General features: G+C 37.3%; 1 protein-coding gene across 7 annotated transcripts in view; it reads left to right on the top strand.

Moving 5' to 3' along the window:
* The window catches only part of EPRS1 (glutamyl-prolyl-tRNA synthetase 1), a 55,866-nt gene that overhangs the window by 17,308 nt on the left and 21,766 nt on the right, over positions 1 to 16,792 (top strand). The window contains exons 10-22 of one of the 7 annotated variants that reach the window (XM_089529335.1): positions 1,572 to 1,805; positions 2,869 to 2,953; positions 4,845 to 4,904; positions 5,202 to 5,222; positions 7,722 to 7,832; positions 9,224 to 9,360; positions 9,873 to 10,080; positions 10,559 to 10,671; positions 11,056 to 11,173; positions 13,323 to 13,706; positions 14,009 to 14,242; positions 14,943 to 15,188; positions 15,976 to 16,209. In XM_089529335.1, coding sequence (XP_089385461.1) covers positions 1,572 to 1,805; positions 2,869 to 2,953; positions 4,845 to 4,904; positions 5,202 to 5,222; positions 7,722 to 7,832; positions 9,224 to 9,360; positions 9,873 to 10,080; positions 10,559 to 10,671; positions 11,056 to 11,173; positions 13,323 to 13,706; positions 14,009 to 14,242; positions 14,943 to 15,188; positions 15,976 to 16,209 — 2,185 coding nt within the window. The remainder of the gene's footprint in view (positions 1 to 1,571; positions 1,806 to 2,868; positions 2,954 to 4,844; positions 4,905 to 5,201; positions 5,223 to 7,721; positions 7,833 to 9,223; positions 9,361 to 9,872; positions 10,081 to 10,558; positions 10,672 to 11,055; positions 11,174 to 13,322; positions 13,707 to 14,008; positions 14,243 to 14,942; positions 15,189 to 15,975; positions 16,210 to 16,792) is intronic. The other 6 variants (XM_089529331.1, XM_089529332.1, XM_089529333.1 and 3 more) reach the window with 6 other exon arrangements.

The following is a 16,792-nucleotide window of genomic DNA, read 5'->3' as shown; positions in this document are numbered from 1 at the left end:
GTAGTTAATGCTTTTTTCCAAGCAGCAGAGTTTCAGAGAATAGGCTGAAGACCCTGACAAACTCTCCAAGCCTTCTCACTCTTCTTCCTCAGATGTCTCCAAACTTCTCCAAGATTCTGCTGACACTTGTATCTTCACCCAAGACACCAGACAACTCAGTAGTCTTATATAAAAGATCTACTTTATTCTACTATATACAAATACTATCACAATCTCCAATACTCCAAACTACTCAACTACCCAACAACTACCCACAAAATACATTGGCAAACATAGCAATTATTATAGCCATTGTTAATCACCACCCACTAGTCAGTTTCCACCCAGTGGGCGTGTACACTCATTTTGATTGGTTCACATAGTTCGACCCATAATTAAGTATTTCATCATTTCACCTTGTACACTTAATGAATCTCAGGTGTTTTCAATTGTACATTCTATAATTCTGTCCTTGACATTCAAGTCTTCTAAATTACACTAGCTTTTTCACCTGTGTGGCTTCTTAATTGCTCTTGCTTAGTCATTGTGACTTTCACATACATGTTTTATTTCTTTTACTGTATGTCCCATGTTGCATTTTCCTTAACAGTCTGTTCATGGGTGTTTGGCCCACTTTGGGAGCAGGCTGTGCAGACAGCAAGATTAAGCAACTTTTTTCTGCCTATCTGTTCCGGCCCATAGTGACCACGCATACAGTGTAGGCTTTCTAAATACATTATAATAGAATTGGACAGACTTCATCTTTGCAAAAGCTGTTTTGTTTTTACTAGAATACTGAAATTCAACAACCAGAACAAAAGTCAAACTTACCGCACTGAATCTAGGAATTTCTTTTTAGTAATAGAAATGAATGGGTCATGCAAACAGGGCTGGGGGAATAGTGGTGATTTTGGACTCCTTGTCCTATTCTGGAGTAAGATATTTTTTCTTAATGTTACTCCTACTCTTACTCCTGTAAAAACCTCTTACTCCTTACTCATTCTCCCCAGCAATAGGGCAAAGCTCCAGTTGCTTTGCAAAGCTGGTGTGTGTGTGTACATGTGTGTCTTTGCCTCCCAGTCCCTTTCCCAGTGCAATATAATAAATTGTTTTTTGGTGTTAGCATGTACAATATAAGAGCAGGAATATGGAATAACAAATATATTTTGTTACTCCTTATTCCTACTCCTACTCCTGTAAAAACCTCTTACTCCTTTACTCTTTACTCTTACTCCTATTCCACAGCCCTGCTTGCAAGTCTTTCCTTGTATAATTTGAGGATGAAAGGAGTTATTTTGTTTCTGCTAATGTTAAATCATTGTGAATCAGAAAACTACCACTCTACTGTAAACACAAAGAGGTCTTCTAGTAATTACAAATTTATTATCTCCCCCATCCCTGTATACTGTTTGCACTTAGTTTGAAGATAGTGGAATTCTCTTCTTTGGCTTCTTCTTTTGTTATTTTGTATGTTGCAACTGAATCTTATTGTTACTTAAGATATTGCTGATTACATTTATTAATTATATATTCAGTAGTCAATATTTGCTAAGTATACATGAAGACAAATGACATTTTTGCTTATATTTCAGTATCTACCCCACATATGATTTTGCCTGCCCCATAGTTGACAGTATTGAAGGTGTCACTCACGCATTAAGAACAACAGAATACCATGACAGAGATGAGCAGTTCTACTGGATCATTGAAGCTTTGGGGATAAGGAAACCATATATTTGGGAATACAGCCGTTTAAATCTCAACAACACTGTACTGTCTAAGAGAAAGCTCACCTGGTTTGTAAATGAAGGGCTGGTGGATGGCTGGTAAGTTGAGGCATTTTTTACTTTCGGAATAACTATCCAGGTCAGATGTTGTTGGATGGCAGAATTCCACTAGTCCTTAGAGTTCGGCACATTGGCTAAGACAAGTGAGAGTTTTGAGTTAAAAAACATCTCCTTTTCCAGCCCTGATTTTTTTAACTCTTTACATACAAAACATTATCCAAACACTTTGTTTTGCTATATAATTACTGCATAAATAGCTTCAATAGTAATTTTTATTAAATGTTTCATATGCTAAAAATATATGCAGAATTATATGAATATTTAGAAACAAAAAGGAAGCCTACCAAAGAACTTAAAAGTACTGTGCCTATGTTTTTATATTTATTTTGTCACCATAGTTTCCTTGTCTTTGTTTTAGGTTATTTTATATCCAAGGAGAATCTATGTGCTTTTGCAACAGGTTATTTTTGCAGCCACACTCACTGCTGGTCTGGCTCTGCCCAGCTGCACCTGACAGTACCTGGAGGGTTCTCTAGCCACCAGTGTAGTCCTCTACCTGAAAAAACATGTCTGACTCTGCAGTATTGGAGTAAGCAGTATTGCTAGGCTAAATTTCAACATGAAATTTCCATGAGAAAACTCCCCCTATTGTTGATCAGGAATTATTTTTAACATAGTAAGGTTGAGGAATAAAATTCTTTTTTCCTTGTCATCCACAGAATTATAATATTAACATCTGGGCACATTGGATTTTCCTTCACATTGTGTGCATACCCAGAAAAACAGTTAGCAGGATACTTGTGTAACTGTCTACTCTTTGCTATCATTTCCCAATAAACAGCTGTTGATTTGAGTCTGCGAAAATCATCCTGTTTTTTATACCACCATGTTCTCCCTGGAAAAAAATAAATAATTAAATAGATTTTAGAAATTAAAGTGAAATGCACAACATCTGCAGGATAAAATGACAATGTATACATGTTAGAAGTCTGACATAAAAATAGAAATGTGTTATCTCTGTTTTCTGTATTTATGTAACAAAATATTCTTGAAACTGGCTTGATTCTGCATTGTTAAATTAAGTGTATTTCCTTTTCATTAGGGATGACCCAAGATTTCCAACAGTTCGTGGTGTCTTGAGAAGAGGCATGACAGTGGAAGGACTGAAACAGTTTATTGCAGCACAGGTGGGTGTGTATTTCCTTTGGTCATCCCTGAAGTGTCTTTGAAGTTGCAATCATCTTATAAATCAGGTTGGATATTGTTGGACGGTAGCTCCCTGTAGCCCTAACCAGTATAGCCAGTGGTGGGGAATGTTGGGAACTGAAATCCAACAATATCCAGTAGACTGCATGATTCACACCTCTGTTATAGAAAGGACTTCCTTGCAACACGATCTGATGAGTTTTCAAGATCTGTCCTTGATCCTTCTGATGCCTAATTATCTATAAGAGGAATGTGAAGTATTTCCTGTCTTTAATGTTCTCATGTCTGTCAAAGGAACATGTAGAATGTAATGGATCCACTCATTCCTCTTGTTTGGAAGAGCTTCATCTGTCCTCCACCACCCTGGGGCACTGTGTTCAGATCTATAACAGTAGTGGAGCTTTCCACTGCTAAAGTGAGGGTGCTACTCTCTCCACAGGTTCACATACCTTTTTACAGATCAGGAAAAGTCCTATATCCCCAGGATGCTTAGAATTATTTTCTTAGGTCCATTCTTGTGGAACTGTTTAACAGTAATTTTAAAAACTTAATCCAATTTATTTATAAAAATTGTTGGAAGGCGCTGAATTTATGGGGCAGTGCAGAGTCTTAAATAAATACAAAAATAATGTATTATTAGCTGATGAATCCACAGTCATTAATTCAGATACTGCCGGCTTAGATATTCTTGAAGACTCCTATACAATGCAGCTGAAATGGAGTAATTATTAGTGAGGTTTCCCCTTCATTTATTTCATTCATTCATTTATATCTTATGTTTTCCTCACAATGAGGACCCAAAGAAATCTGCAGCAATTAAAACAAGTTCTTTAAAAATCTGAAGATAAAAATATACGGAAACAGTTAAGATGTAATTAAATTATACAAATGAAAAGGCAAGGATAAAAACAATAGAAGAGCATATTATTAAAAGCCTTTGCTGTCAGTTTTTAGAAGCCAGTCAAATTAAAAAAAAAATTATCTCCTCTGTACCTTATGATAGGTTTTTGTATTGTTTTGATTCATGTATTTTCTGGTTTTCTTCATAGACAATTAAAATTAAAGTTTTGCTTAGATAATTCAACATTTTAAAAAATGGAAACTTCTAATGGTATATTCTGCAACAAAAGATTTTTAAAAATGCTGCAGGGAGGGCAAAACCTGCTTACTACCTTGCACCTGCCTCCTTTACAAGAACCTATGTGGAATATGTCACAGGTTTCTGTGCCAGACTTAGCATCAGCACCTGGTGTCCTAAAGCAGTTTCCAGGGGCTCAGCACCCACGTAAGGCCCATTTGGTCCCCCTAGAAAGCATGGCTGGATCCGCCAGTCATCCATCATTTAAGATTTTACTTCTTGGCCTTGTGGGACATTTAAAATGTTGACTAGAAGTTACTGATATAGAAGGGGAATTTCTGCAATATACAGTTGGGCGTCCATATCCACATGTTCTGCATCCATAGGTTCGACCATCCATAGCTTGATTTAAAAAAAACAAACCAAAAAGTATACCTTGATTTTGCCATTTTATATAAGGGATACCATTTTACAACGCCACTGTAAATATTGGGACTTGAACATCCATGGATTTTGGTATCCATGGGAGGTCCTGGAACCAAACCCTGGCAGATACTAAGGATCTACTATATTAGCCTTCTGCTCGTATTTGCCAAGCCATTTAGTTCATAATTCCCGTTTTCTCATGTGCAGGGTGACCTATAGTTCTTGTATTTGGCTTAAAACCTAAAGTAGTTGTAATTTTATGCTTTATTTCATAAAATGGTCACAAAAATGTATGCTAAATTGTTACTGGGTGTATGCAATGCTGCACTGAATATCAGTATTCAAGATTTAATGCCCTTTTTTTACAGGGGTCCTCTCGATCAGTTGTAAACATGGAATGGGACAAGATTTGGTCATTTAACAAAAAGGTACATATTCCTCCATTTTGATCTGGTAACATTTCTGATTGACAGCTGTTCTCTTCTGCTGTTAGTGAGTCCTGCATTCTTTGGAATGCTCTTCAGAGATTAATGAATGTCGTATGTTGCATCATGTGGCTCATTTTCAGGAAAATGGAATGTTGCTAGCAAGGTCTAACACTAATCTTAGTTATTTTTGCCAAACTGATACTGAAATGTTGTTCTTAGATTGTATGAAAAGTAATGGTATTCTGCTGATATAAACACTGATGTGAAAACTCTGCATTTCATTTTTCTGCTTTCAAGCTGCGAGCTATCTGTAAGAAGGTATTACTTAATGCTTTTTCTGCCTTAGCATATAGCTTACAGTATTGTAAGCATATATAACATAAGCCATCACTGTGCAGCTTTTCATAACAAAACCATGTTTGCTTACATAACAAGAGCTTGTATATATCCATCTTAACATGCATTATTCCTATTCCGAGTAGAAAAATAATTATCTTGAGTTGGAGAATAAAGCATCATTCCAAGTTATGATGCTAGTCATTCTGCAGTCTCCTGAAGGCTTTAACTTTTTCTCCCTAAGGCAATCACTACATTGATCTTCTGGTGTTTCTCATTTGAGGGCCAGATAAGGAATACTGCATCTTGACATGGTTAATTGCTTTTTGGCAGGAGATGCTTGGATACTATAATAAGGCGAACTGTTAGTGTCTGTCTGCACAACTCTGGCTGTTCCTATTCTTTTAACTTGTGCCTGGATTTTTGTTTGTCTATAAAGAAGATTTCCCCAGATTTAAGTGTTTGCTTGCCTGGCATGTGTCTTGTATTCTCCTATAGCATTTTTTTATTCTCTTTATTTATATGAGGGATTATCAATTGGTTCTTTCTGTTGCTGCATAGACTTACCTTTTTGTGTGTAACAAATTTATAGAACAGCACAGCCTTCCCTTTGCCCTGTTGGACTGCTCATTTATGGGCACTGTATATTGCATTCTCATTGGTGCAAGACTGAACGTGAAAGTGTTGAATTGCTTTGCAGGGCCACTATTAGCCATTGTACTAGCAGAATGAGTGCAGCCCTAGCAAAAAATTAAATGCAGGTAATAGCACCCAATGCACCCTTATTCATCAGTGAAAAAAACTGCTAGTCAGCTATGGACCAAGTAAGGATTTGTTTTCTTCTAGATACTAAGATAAAGAACTCATTTGTACTTCTGCACATGTACTAAAAATGGTAACATATGAATTTCTGTTACATAGATCTCATTCAGGACTAGATTCTTGGATTCAGATTCTGTCAGTAGTGCATACATTGGTGTGTCAGTGGTTTTCTCGTATTTTCAGTGTGTAGGCAGAGCCACAATTGATAGTTATCTCAAGCATGTCCCAAAAGTTAATATCCATATGATTGTGAGTACTCCTGCTTTTTTTTTATAAAAGTAAATTCAAGCATACAACATATTTTAGTGGGTTTCCCCTCATTGGTGTTCAGCTATTTTACTCTTACAGTAGAAAGCTGGAAGGCAGAGTGGAGGATATAGATTTCAGAATAGCTGTTTTCATACATACTTTATAAAGACACCAACTTCTATTAATCCTCATATTTCCATAGCAGCTATGCTAGTACTGTGTGTATGTGTGTATACATTCCAAGCCCCCCACCACCTTTAGATCTCCATTCTTAAAATTCTGTACTAGACCAAATAGTGTGAGGTAGCAAGAAAAATATAAACAAATAACCTGTAAAGTGATGTAAAATGTAGTAAAAATAGATGCAAACTTTGCTTGAAGATACTGTACTTGAATATTGATTAGGGTACAAACCTAATTTGGTAGGGATGTAACAGGGGAGAGACTATTCTTGGGTTTGGTACTATGATGTTGCCTTATTATAGTGATCTAATGCTGTTGTGTTTCAGTAAGTACACTAGAAATCAGAATACATTCAGAAAATGTATGGACTTAATAAGAGTTCATGGATCAAAGGTGAAGTGATTTTGGAACTCTCCCCATGTTTGAAATAGAGGCTGCATTACAGTGTGACATTTGGCACTTAAAAGATCACATTGAAATATATTGCTTAGTTGCATATATAGCAGTATTTTTCAGAGTTGGTTTGCTGAATTTGCATTGACCCTTCCACAGTAAATGTTAAATGGACACTAATGAAATATTTACATGTGCCTTTCCTTTTTATTTCAAAATGTGATCCCTTTATTGCCAAAAGAGGTTTGGATCGATAGATTTTTGTAGCATGTAGATTTAGCATAATTTCACCATTTACTGAAGTTCTGCATGCACCTAGCTGGAAGTACATTCCTAGAAATGGAATAGGGTCTATTTCTGAATAGATATTTACTTAAAGTGGAATTTAAGTGTAGTTCCCCACACATGCATATATAGGTACACTTGCAATTACCTGCTCAGAGCTGTGATCGGAAATGTCACATTTACTGTGCTCATGAATTTTTATATTGATTTTCAATTTTAGATTATTCTTAAGGTGGATATACAAGTGTTGAAATGTCTTCCTTTTTGAAAGTTCAGCAATGGTGTGTTTCTCTTTTTAAAATAAGGTATTTTTTGTGAATTTTCAGGGGAATTGGATAAGTCTTGCTGATGAGAGTTTATGTGTTTTGCTGTTATAATTTATATCCAAGCAAAATTTCCAATGGAAATCAAAGATGCAGTAACACAAAGAATACCAGTTAATATTCCTAAATGACATACATACACTTTTAAGTTCGCATAACTCCTGGTTTCGCCTGTGCAAGGGTACTGAGTAATTGTTGTTTTCTTTTATTCTTCTGTGGTGTATAGGTTATCGATCCTGTGGCAGCTCGATTTACTGCTTTGCTCAAGAATGAAGTAGTTATGGTGAACATTCCTGGTGCTCAAGAAGAAATGAAAGAAGTGGCCAAACATCCAAAGGTTTGCTAGTTAATTATTGAAGAAATATTGTAATGCACAGTGTTAAAACCGAGAACTTTATACAAGTTTGATTTTCCAAGTGTGAAAAAAACTATTACAGATCCCCAAGATAAAATGGAAGAGGAGGAATGAAAGAATCCTATTGCACCTTTGAGATGAACTGGTTTACGTCAGCAGGAGCTTTCAAAGGTGCTGTTGAGTCCCTCCATTCCCCCACTTTCTGTTCTTTTGATGAAACAAACTAACATAGCTATCTCTTTGAAGGTTCCCAAAATGTAACCCATAAATAGTTAAGAGTATAGTAACTCATCAGAAGTTAAAAAACATGGCAGAGCTAATGAAAGAGTAGCTGACATAATGTGCTTTCTAGATTTCTGAGGGTTGTGAAAAGAGATGTGAAAGAAACAGTTCTTAATTTCAGTGCTGTGATGGTGTCCTATTATGCTGATTCTTTTAAAGGGGAGCTTAAGAGAGAAAAAGCCCATTTAAAATAGGACTGTATCTCATCCCTATTACCAAGATATGATTATACGGAATAATGTATTTGTTGACATTTAGGGCGGTAGTGGTAGTTATGGGCCTTTCTAGAATTTGTTCAAGATTCTTTGGTGCCTTAGGCAATCATTTCCCCTCACACTCAACAGAATGCTCTCTTGCTGTGTGCGGTACAGAGGAGCAAACAGAGTGGTGGAAATAACATCAGGCTTCTACTCCAGCAGGGAGGTTAATCCCTGTGCCCCCCAGTCACACATAAAGCCACTGCTTTTTCTAATTGCCCTTTGTGTAGAAATCCATGGGAGAGAGAGAAAGGTAGAGAGAAAATCCTCATTTTGGCTAAGCTGTTTCTTTTTTTAACGTGTATGGTTCTTTATTTGGGCAGTTTTAAAAAGTTGTGACTCTCTTTAAAGATCATCTGGTAGCTGTTAAATAGGTGGAAACTCTGACTTACCACCATTCAGTTTGCCAGTGAAAGAGCAAGTGTGAGATTAATCTCAAAATGTCTTGCATAAACAAGAATTAAAACCAATTAACAGTCTGTATCTCCTTTTAGGAAAAGACATGAAATATTGGTATGGTTTGCCTGGAGTAAAGTGAAACATGTTTAGCTACATTGTTGCATTTTTCAAGTTATAGATTTTTTGCTGTAGGGTATTTGAAATATGTATGGATTTCATTGTGAATTACCATTTTTTGCCACACAAGAGAATCAGCAGTATGTCTGTAAAGCTGACATATCCTTCAGGAGAAATTTATTTGTATAATTGTCAGACATCCCTACTACATGCAACCTCATGATCGTAGAACACATTATTCTGTTGTAATCTGTATAAAGCAAACACTTAGCCATGCAGTTGGAACAGCTCTTTGTCCTTTACATTGTTAACTTACAGAATGCTGAAGTTGGCCTGAAGCCTGTGTGGTATAGTTCCAAAGTGTTGATTGAAGGAGCAGATGCAGAGACCCTAACAGAAGGAGAGATGGTTACATTTATTAACTGGGGCAACATTATCATCACCAAAATACACAAGTGAGTTGCTGCAGCTTGAAACAAACTGGTTTGTTAGATATATCCTTTTGATGTCAGAATTATGCCTGAAATACAGAAGAAAAGTATGAAATGGGTTGAATCATAACCACTGCAAGCATAGTCTTCCTTTCACCACTTGGAGTTTCTTGCTGTTGAAGTGAAATTGATGTTTGATAACAGCATTGAATGTAGTTTCACACCTGAAAGTTGGTGTATAAGCAGAAATGGCTGGGGAGAAGACTTTGCTGGAGTCATATTATAATTTGCTTACACCTGGATCCTTTTATATCCAACAAAAGGATTGGCTGTTAAATACAAGTTAAACTATATGTTAAAGTCACCTCCTTTGTACCATTTCAGTCTTTACTTTGTATATGCAAAAGAGTATGTCCTACAGATTTTCAAACTGACAAGGGTTGGGGGTTAAATGAGTCCCTATTATTGGGAGAAAGGTGGGATAATAATAACAACAACAACACATATAATTGTAATATCTGTTCTCTTCTGTGTAGGAACACCACTGGCAAAATCACATCCATTGATGCTAAGTTAAATTTGGAGAATAAGGACTACAAAAAAACAGCTAAAATAACATGGTTAGCAGAAACACCTTGTGCTCCTCTCATCCCAGCTGTCTGTGTCAACTATGAACACTTGATCACCAAACCTGTCCTAGGCAAGGAGGAAGATTTCAAGCAGTATGTCAACAGAAACAGCAAGGTACCTTGCAAGAAGTATGATGTAAAAAAGAGAGACAGAGTTTGAGGATGTGTAAAAGATTTTATTTCTCAAAATAGCCCTTAATAAAAATATTACATTTTGATCCCACCCATACCCCAAGGAGCAGTAGGTCATAGTCATTATTCCTGCTCCCTTCCCCGCATACCTTTTGCCTCACAGGGACTCTGTGAAGGAGCTTGGACTTGGAAATAGTGAGGGTCCCTTAAGCTAACCAGTAAGCATTGTGTCTGTGTAGAGATTTGAACTCCTCTCCTTGATCAAAGTCCAGTATTCTATTCCACAGTATGGTGCTTTCCAGGTATTTTGGACTAAAATTCCCATCCTCCCTATCCATGCTGGTTGGAGTAGACTGGAGTTGTAATCCAAAACAACTGGAGGACAGCATGGTGGGCAAGGCTGCTCTAGTCACTCTGACATACAGGGTGAACACCTGCTCTTCACTTTTAATTGTTTACAGCAAGAAGAACTCATGTTTGGTGATCCTTGCCTTAAAGATTTGAAAAAAGGAGACATCATACAGCTTCAGAGAAGAGGTTTTTACATATGCGACCAGCCATATGAGCCTGTTAGGTGAGTTGCTGCTAGTTCATTTCCTGGCTTTATCAATCTGAGATGCTCAGTAATAGATGTGGAAAATCTTGGTGTAGCTTTACCGTTTTATACCATTTGATTTCTGAAGCAAAATTAATCTATGCCACATGCATGCACAGCCACTGAATAATAAGAAGTATGGAGATAGATCTGCGGGCAGTCAAATCTGCAGATTGCCAGCCCACACACTGCTAAGGAGGGTCAACTAAAATAACGATGGGATCTGATTATACATCCTCTTAATGGGAAATTAAGCATTTTTAAAAAATACAATGCTTAAATTGTGCAGGTGCTCCTATGACGTATCATTCCAGTCAACCAGATATAATCATAAAGAAAATTAATTTATGTCTTTGTTTTTAGTCCGTACAGTTGTAAAGAAGCCCCATGTGTATTAATTTATATTCCTGATGGTCATACAAAAGAAATGCCAACTTCGGGTTCTAAGGAGAAGACCAAAGCAGAAACAGCAAAGAAGGAGGTGGGAAGATCCAGTTTATATGGATTAAACATAAAATAGGATACTCTCTAGTGCTCGGTATTAATATTGCTTAGGAAAATGCACTGAAGCTGTCTAAATGAATTTCATGAGAGACATTTGCAAAGTTCTACATTAGGGGTATGTGAAATGCAATGCAAAGGTATAGCATAGGCAATGGCCTGCTTGGCAGCAGTAGATAAGATATCAGATATTATGATTAAGGTTGATCACAAGCAAAATATAAATCAGCAATGCAGTGACATCACTAGGGTTGGCATCAACCAGTGTGGTAACTCATGGTGTCGCCCCCTCCATTGACCTCCTCCCATACCACATACAGAATCCTTAGTAATGTTTGTGGAACTAATGCTATGTATAAGTCCTAAGTCCCATATATTACTGAACATGATAATAGTTGTGACATAAACAACTAGCTAAATTAAAATTCTCCCTTTAAATTACAATATAATATACACAGCCTAAATGTCTTTACATGTACACAGTTTCATGTGGTTAACGTGTAAGATATCTTGTTTTTTAATTTTTTTAAAAATAATTTAAACAATCTCTTCACTGTTATAATGGGACCCAGGCGAATCCCACAGCCTGTTTCTACCATAAATCAGATGTTTTGGAAGCAGTGGTGTCACCTCTCCTTAGGGTTTCTCCTAGTGTGGCCCTCACCCCCTATTGATGCTCCTGCAGCAATGTGACATTACTATTTAAAAAAAGTCTGATGCATTTTAGACTGCCTTAATAGAATCATATATTCAGTGTGACAAGAAGCAGTGAGTTTCCATTAGTTTTATACTAGTATGACCTCACCAAGAATATTATACCCTTTTCTGGCTATTACACTTTTATAAATTAGGGATGTGTTTGGAGGAAGGGACCACAAAGCTTGTCAGAGGTATAGAAAATAAATGCTGGATAATTTTTTTTCTAACAGAAATGAGTATACAGTCATCCCTCCATATTTGCGGTTTTGATATTTGTGGATTAGATTATTCACAGATTTCATTAATATGTTCTCTCTAGGACTGTCTAGGTCCTCCAGTGCAACTCTGTGGTCAACTTTAACTAAAAGTTGCACTGAAAGACCATTTGTAGCTACTCCAGTGCCATTCTATGGTCAGTGTATGTTGGACATTGACCACAGAGTTGCACTGGAGGACCTAGAGATTCCTAGAGAGGTGTCCTCTCAGGTAAAAACAGTGTTTTTGTTATTTGCGGTTTTTCCATATTCACGGGGGTCTTGTTCCCCTACCCTAGCAAATATGGAGGGACAACTGTATTTAGTCTGAAGACTGAGGAGAAACAGAAGCAGTCTTCACTTCTGTGGGAGAATATGTAGCAGAAGAAAGACTTTTTCTTTGCTATCTCAAAGAGCTGATCTAGTTCTGGTGAGTTCATGCAGAAAAGATTTTGTTTGAACATTAGGCAAAACTTCTTCATGGCAAAAGTGGATGTATGGAGGGCAGGGAATTCTTGGGTTGGCAGATGGAGAGTTTTCAAATGAGGATGTGTCTCCATCTACTGAAAATATTTTAGTTTTGTCCCCACCCCCACCCCCCATCAAGCATGAATTTAGACTACATAGCCTACAACAACTCTCCAGTTTAATGATTTTGTAATTCTATACTCTGAATACTTTTTAGACCTTGAATAAATTATTGGGATCCTTTGCAGCCTCCACCACATTAAGGCCTGTATTGTTTATGTAAATTTTTCAAGATTTCTCTGAAAAAATGAAATAACCTATTTTCTTAAAAGTTAGTTTCTATAGAAGTATGCCATATTTTGAATAGTACAAAGCTAGAAATCAAAATAGTCAAACTTGTCTGTCAAGCAAAGCAGAAATATGTAAAAGTAATGTGTAATTATTTTACTCCTTTGACAAAATATTTTTATGGTATTATTTTTCCAGGTGGTTTTGTGCATAGAAATGAGACGTTTGTAGTCACCCTGATTGTATTCAAGTGAATGTGACTTAAGAGTAAATAGATAGATAGATAGACAGTACATAAATAAATAAGAGTACATATAACATAAGCTGCAGGCTGGCTTTTCTGTGCAACACATATTTTATCTTTCTGCTTTGGTTTACTAAGTGCATTATGAAAACATTGATTTTCTTTGTTTTTCAAAGGCTAGTATAGCACTGAAAGAACAGTCTGCTCCACTTGGGACTGATGCTTCTCACTCTGTAGCCCCTGCTTCAGTTCAGGACCATTTAGCTCTTTACAACAGAGTGTCTTCTCAAGGTGATGTAGTTCGTGGTCTAAAATCAAAGAAGGCACCCAAAGAAGACATTGATGCTGCTGTAAAACAACTCTTGGCCTTGAAAGCAGAATATAAGGAGAAGACTGGTCAAGACTACAAGCCTGGAACTCCTCCAGTTACTGCAGTGCAGATCCAGCCTTCCAAGTGTGAGATCACCACTGTCCACAGTGCAGATAGCAAAGTTCTTTATGATAATGTAGCTGAACAAGAGGAAGTAGTCCGAAAACTGAAAGCAGAAAAAGCACCGAAGGTTAGTATGAACAGAAAATAAAATTGAGCTAGCTTTAGAAATGCCCTAGCACCTATTGATCATTTCAACAAAGGATCTACCATCTAAGATGCCAGAAGTTCCCCAAACTGTCTTACCTTGTTTCACATTTTAATAGCTTGGTTCAGTGGAAATCAAATTATGCTTTCTAGTATATAAGGTGCAAATTCTTATAAACTCTTCCCTTTCTACAGTTGAGCCATGCAAATGCTACTAGTTGCATCTCTTATTCTACTCTAAGTTCTTTCTTTTCTCTCTTGCTCTTTTATCACTTCCTGTTACAGGATCAGATTGATGCTGCTGTGAAAATGCTTCTAGCTCTGAAAGCAGAATATAAGCAAAAAACAGGCCAGGAATACAAACCTGGCAATCCACCAAGGAGTTTGCTTCCTAGTTCATTTCCTTCTGCTTCTCCTCCTTCCATGTCCCACTGTCCACTAGTCAGCCAAGCACTTTATTGTAAAGTAGCAGAACAAGGTGAATTGGTCCGTAGACTTAAGTCGGAGAAAGCAGCAAAGGTATAATGGTCATGAAATTTTTTGAAAAGTCTGTGATTTTTTTTTAAAGATGTGGCAGTAGGCTATCAAAATAAAAGATAGCAAGTGCATCTTGCTTTATTTTTTAAAAGTCTTTTTACTTAGTAAAGTATTATATTTTGTTTCTCAGTGTTTTGTTTTATTGCATGCACAACAAATTTTTATTTTGTCCAAACATAGCAAAACCTGGATACCCCTGGTAATCACATAATTTTCTATTTAATCTGAGGTAACAGCAGTTGTGTCCGGTTATCTCTTTCATTGTGCCACATCGTCTTCAGTTTATGTTGATGTGTTGGGAAAATGATATGTGAAGCCCTCAAGTGAATAGGAGTTAATGCAAACATCCTGATGTGCTCAATGCTCCTTTAATTAAAGTTAATAAGACAGGATCCAAATAAGTAGTTTCCAAAACATAGCCTTTATCACTGCAAGTACTAATTTGACAAAATGAATGGATTAGAAAAAAAGATTTTAAAAAACCAGACATTAATTGCTTCCTATTTGTCATTTCAACAATATGATGAAAATGAAGTATATCATACTACCTACAGAGTGCCAGAGTCATTTGCCTGAATGGAAAGTCGCGTATGAGATTTCCCCCTCTGCTCTTAGATTAAGACTGTAGTTTTTACAACCATTCCCGTCTTACTGATACCTTTGCATTCTTTTCCTGCTTTAGGATCAAATAGATAATGCTGTGAAAGTGCTTCTTGTTCTAAAGGCAGAATATAAACAAAAAACAGGTCAAGATTATAAGCCTGGACATCCTCCTACAGCTCTTCCTCCCTCCTCTTCCTCATCTGCTTGTGCTTCTGATCCTGCTTCACTTTCCTGCAATGGCTCAATAGACAGAAGAGCTTTGTATGATAAAGTAGCTGAACAGGGGGAGGTGGTACGGAGGCTCAAAGCAGAAAAAATTTCCAAGGTAGAATAGTGATAAGTACATATGTCTGTGCATTAACAGTATTGATTTTAGCATAAGATTTTCTAGCTCCGTTTAGATAGATCAAGGATCCAGAAATTTAATAATCCTTTTTGCCAGTGATGGTGAACCTTTTAGAGACCGAGTGCACAAACTGCAACCCAAACCTCACTTATTTATAGCGAAGTGCTAACTCCCTCTGACTTTCCAGTAACAAACTCTGTGCTGGGGTGATGGTACACGTGCCATAGGTTCGCCACCACTGCTTTATGCATCTAGAGCTAACTGTATGTGAATTGAGGCCACCTTGAGTCATCTTGTGAGGACTTTTGCTTTAAAATGTGGCATATAAATTCATAAATAAATACATAAATATAAATCTAGAGTGGTGATAGCTAGAGAAAGGAATCAAAATGGTTGCAGCATTACTGTTTACTGTTTTATGTCTTAAGATATACAGCGCGCCCGTGCCATACGCGGGCGCGCCATATGCGGCCTTGAGCATATGCGCTCAAGCCGTGGGGCGCGCGCGGGGCGGAAGGAGTGGCACGTCCCATTCAATTGAATGGGCGCGTGCGCCCATTGCGCCCTGCGCGCGCCCGTGCCGCCGCACACAAGCCCCATTGTTTCCAATGGGGCTCTGGCATAGGCGGAATTCGCCTTATGCGGAGGGATCTGGAATGGATCCCCCGCGTAAGGCGAGGACGGACTGTACAAGCAAGAAACGAAGTATGCATGTTTGGAATCACTGCATTTATTGCTTTTCCCTAACAGTTTCTTTATTCTATAGGATAAAGTGGATGAAGCTGTGAAACTCCTCCTTTCCCTGAAGGCTGAATATAAAGAAAAGACTGGTCAGGAATATAAACCAGGACAACCGCCATTACCTCAGGCACTTCCTTTAAACCATCCAACAAGCACAGCAACTAGTGGTCCTGATACAGCTGAAGCAAAAGCTCTCTTTAACAAGGTTGCTCTCCAAGGAGAGGAAGTCCGGAGACTAAAATCAGACAAGGCTGAAAAGGTAACAACAGTCATTATGAGCAGTCGAAGGCTTTCATGGCTGGCATCCATAGTTTTTTGTGGGTTTTTTGGGCTATGTGGCCATGTTCTAGAAGAGTTTCTTCCTGATGTTTCACAAGTATCTGTGGCTGGCATCTTCAGAAGATGCCAGCCACAGATGCTGGCAAAACGTCAGGAAGAAACTATTCTAGAACATGGCCACATAGCCCGAAAAACCCACAAAATACAACAGTCATTATGTTTGAGTGGGTGACTTCACATTTCTATTTTCAGTCATTTATGCTAAGATCCTGACCTCATTGCAATATGTTCATTGCTCAGTGTCATATAATCTGTAGCTCTGTAACTGGTGACATTGTAGTTGAATTTAGCAACATTTGGAGGCTACGCATACAGAACTCAGTAACTTAGTCCATATTATTTTACTATCCCAATGACATTGCCACATTTAAAAGCTTTTGTTAAAAAAAAACTTCAAAAAATACCAACTCCTATGGCAAAATAACATTAAATATACAAAATTGATTATGCTACATAGTATAATTTCCTTTTTTTTTTTTTTTTTGGTTTGTAATTATTTGCCT

This window comes from Sceloporus occidentalis, unplaced genomic scaffold, assembly GCF_023333645.1.
Source record: "Sceloporus occidentalis isolate IW3139 unplaced genomic scaffold, rSceOcc1.0.p SCAF_6, whole genome shotgun sequence".
Taxonomy (NCBI): domain Eukaryota; kingdom Metazoa; phylum Chordata; class Lepidosauria; order Squamata; family Phrynosomatidae; genus Sceloporus; species Sceloporus occidentalis.
The sequence above is the reverse complement of the archived record's forward strand: the minus strand, read 5'-3'. Positions and strand labels throughout refer to the sequence as shown.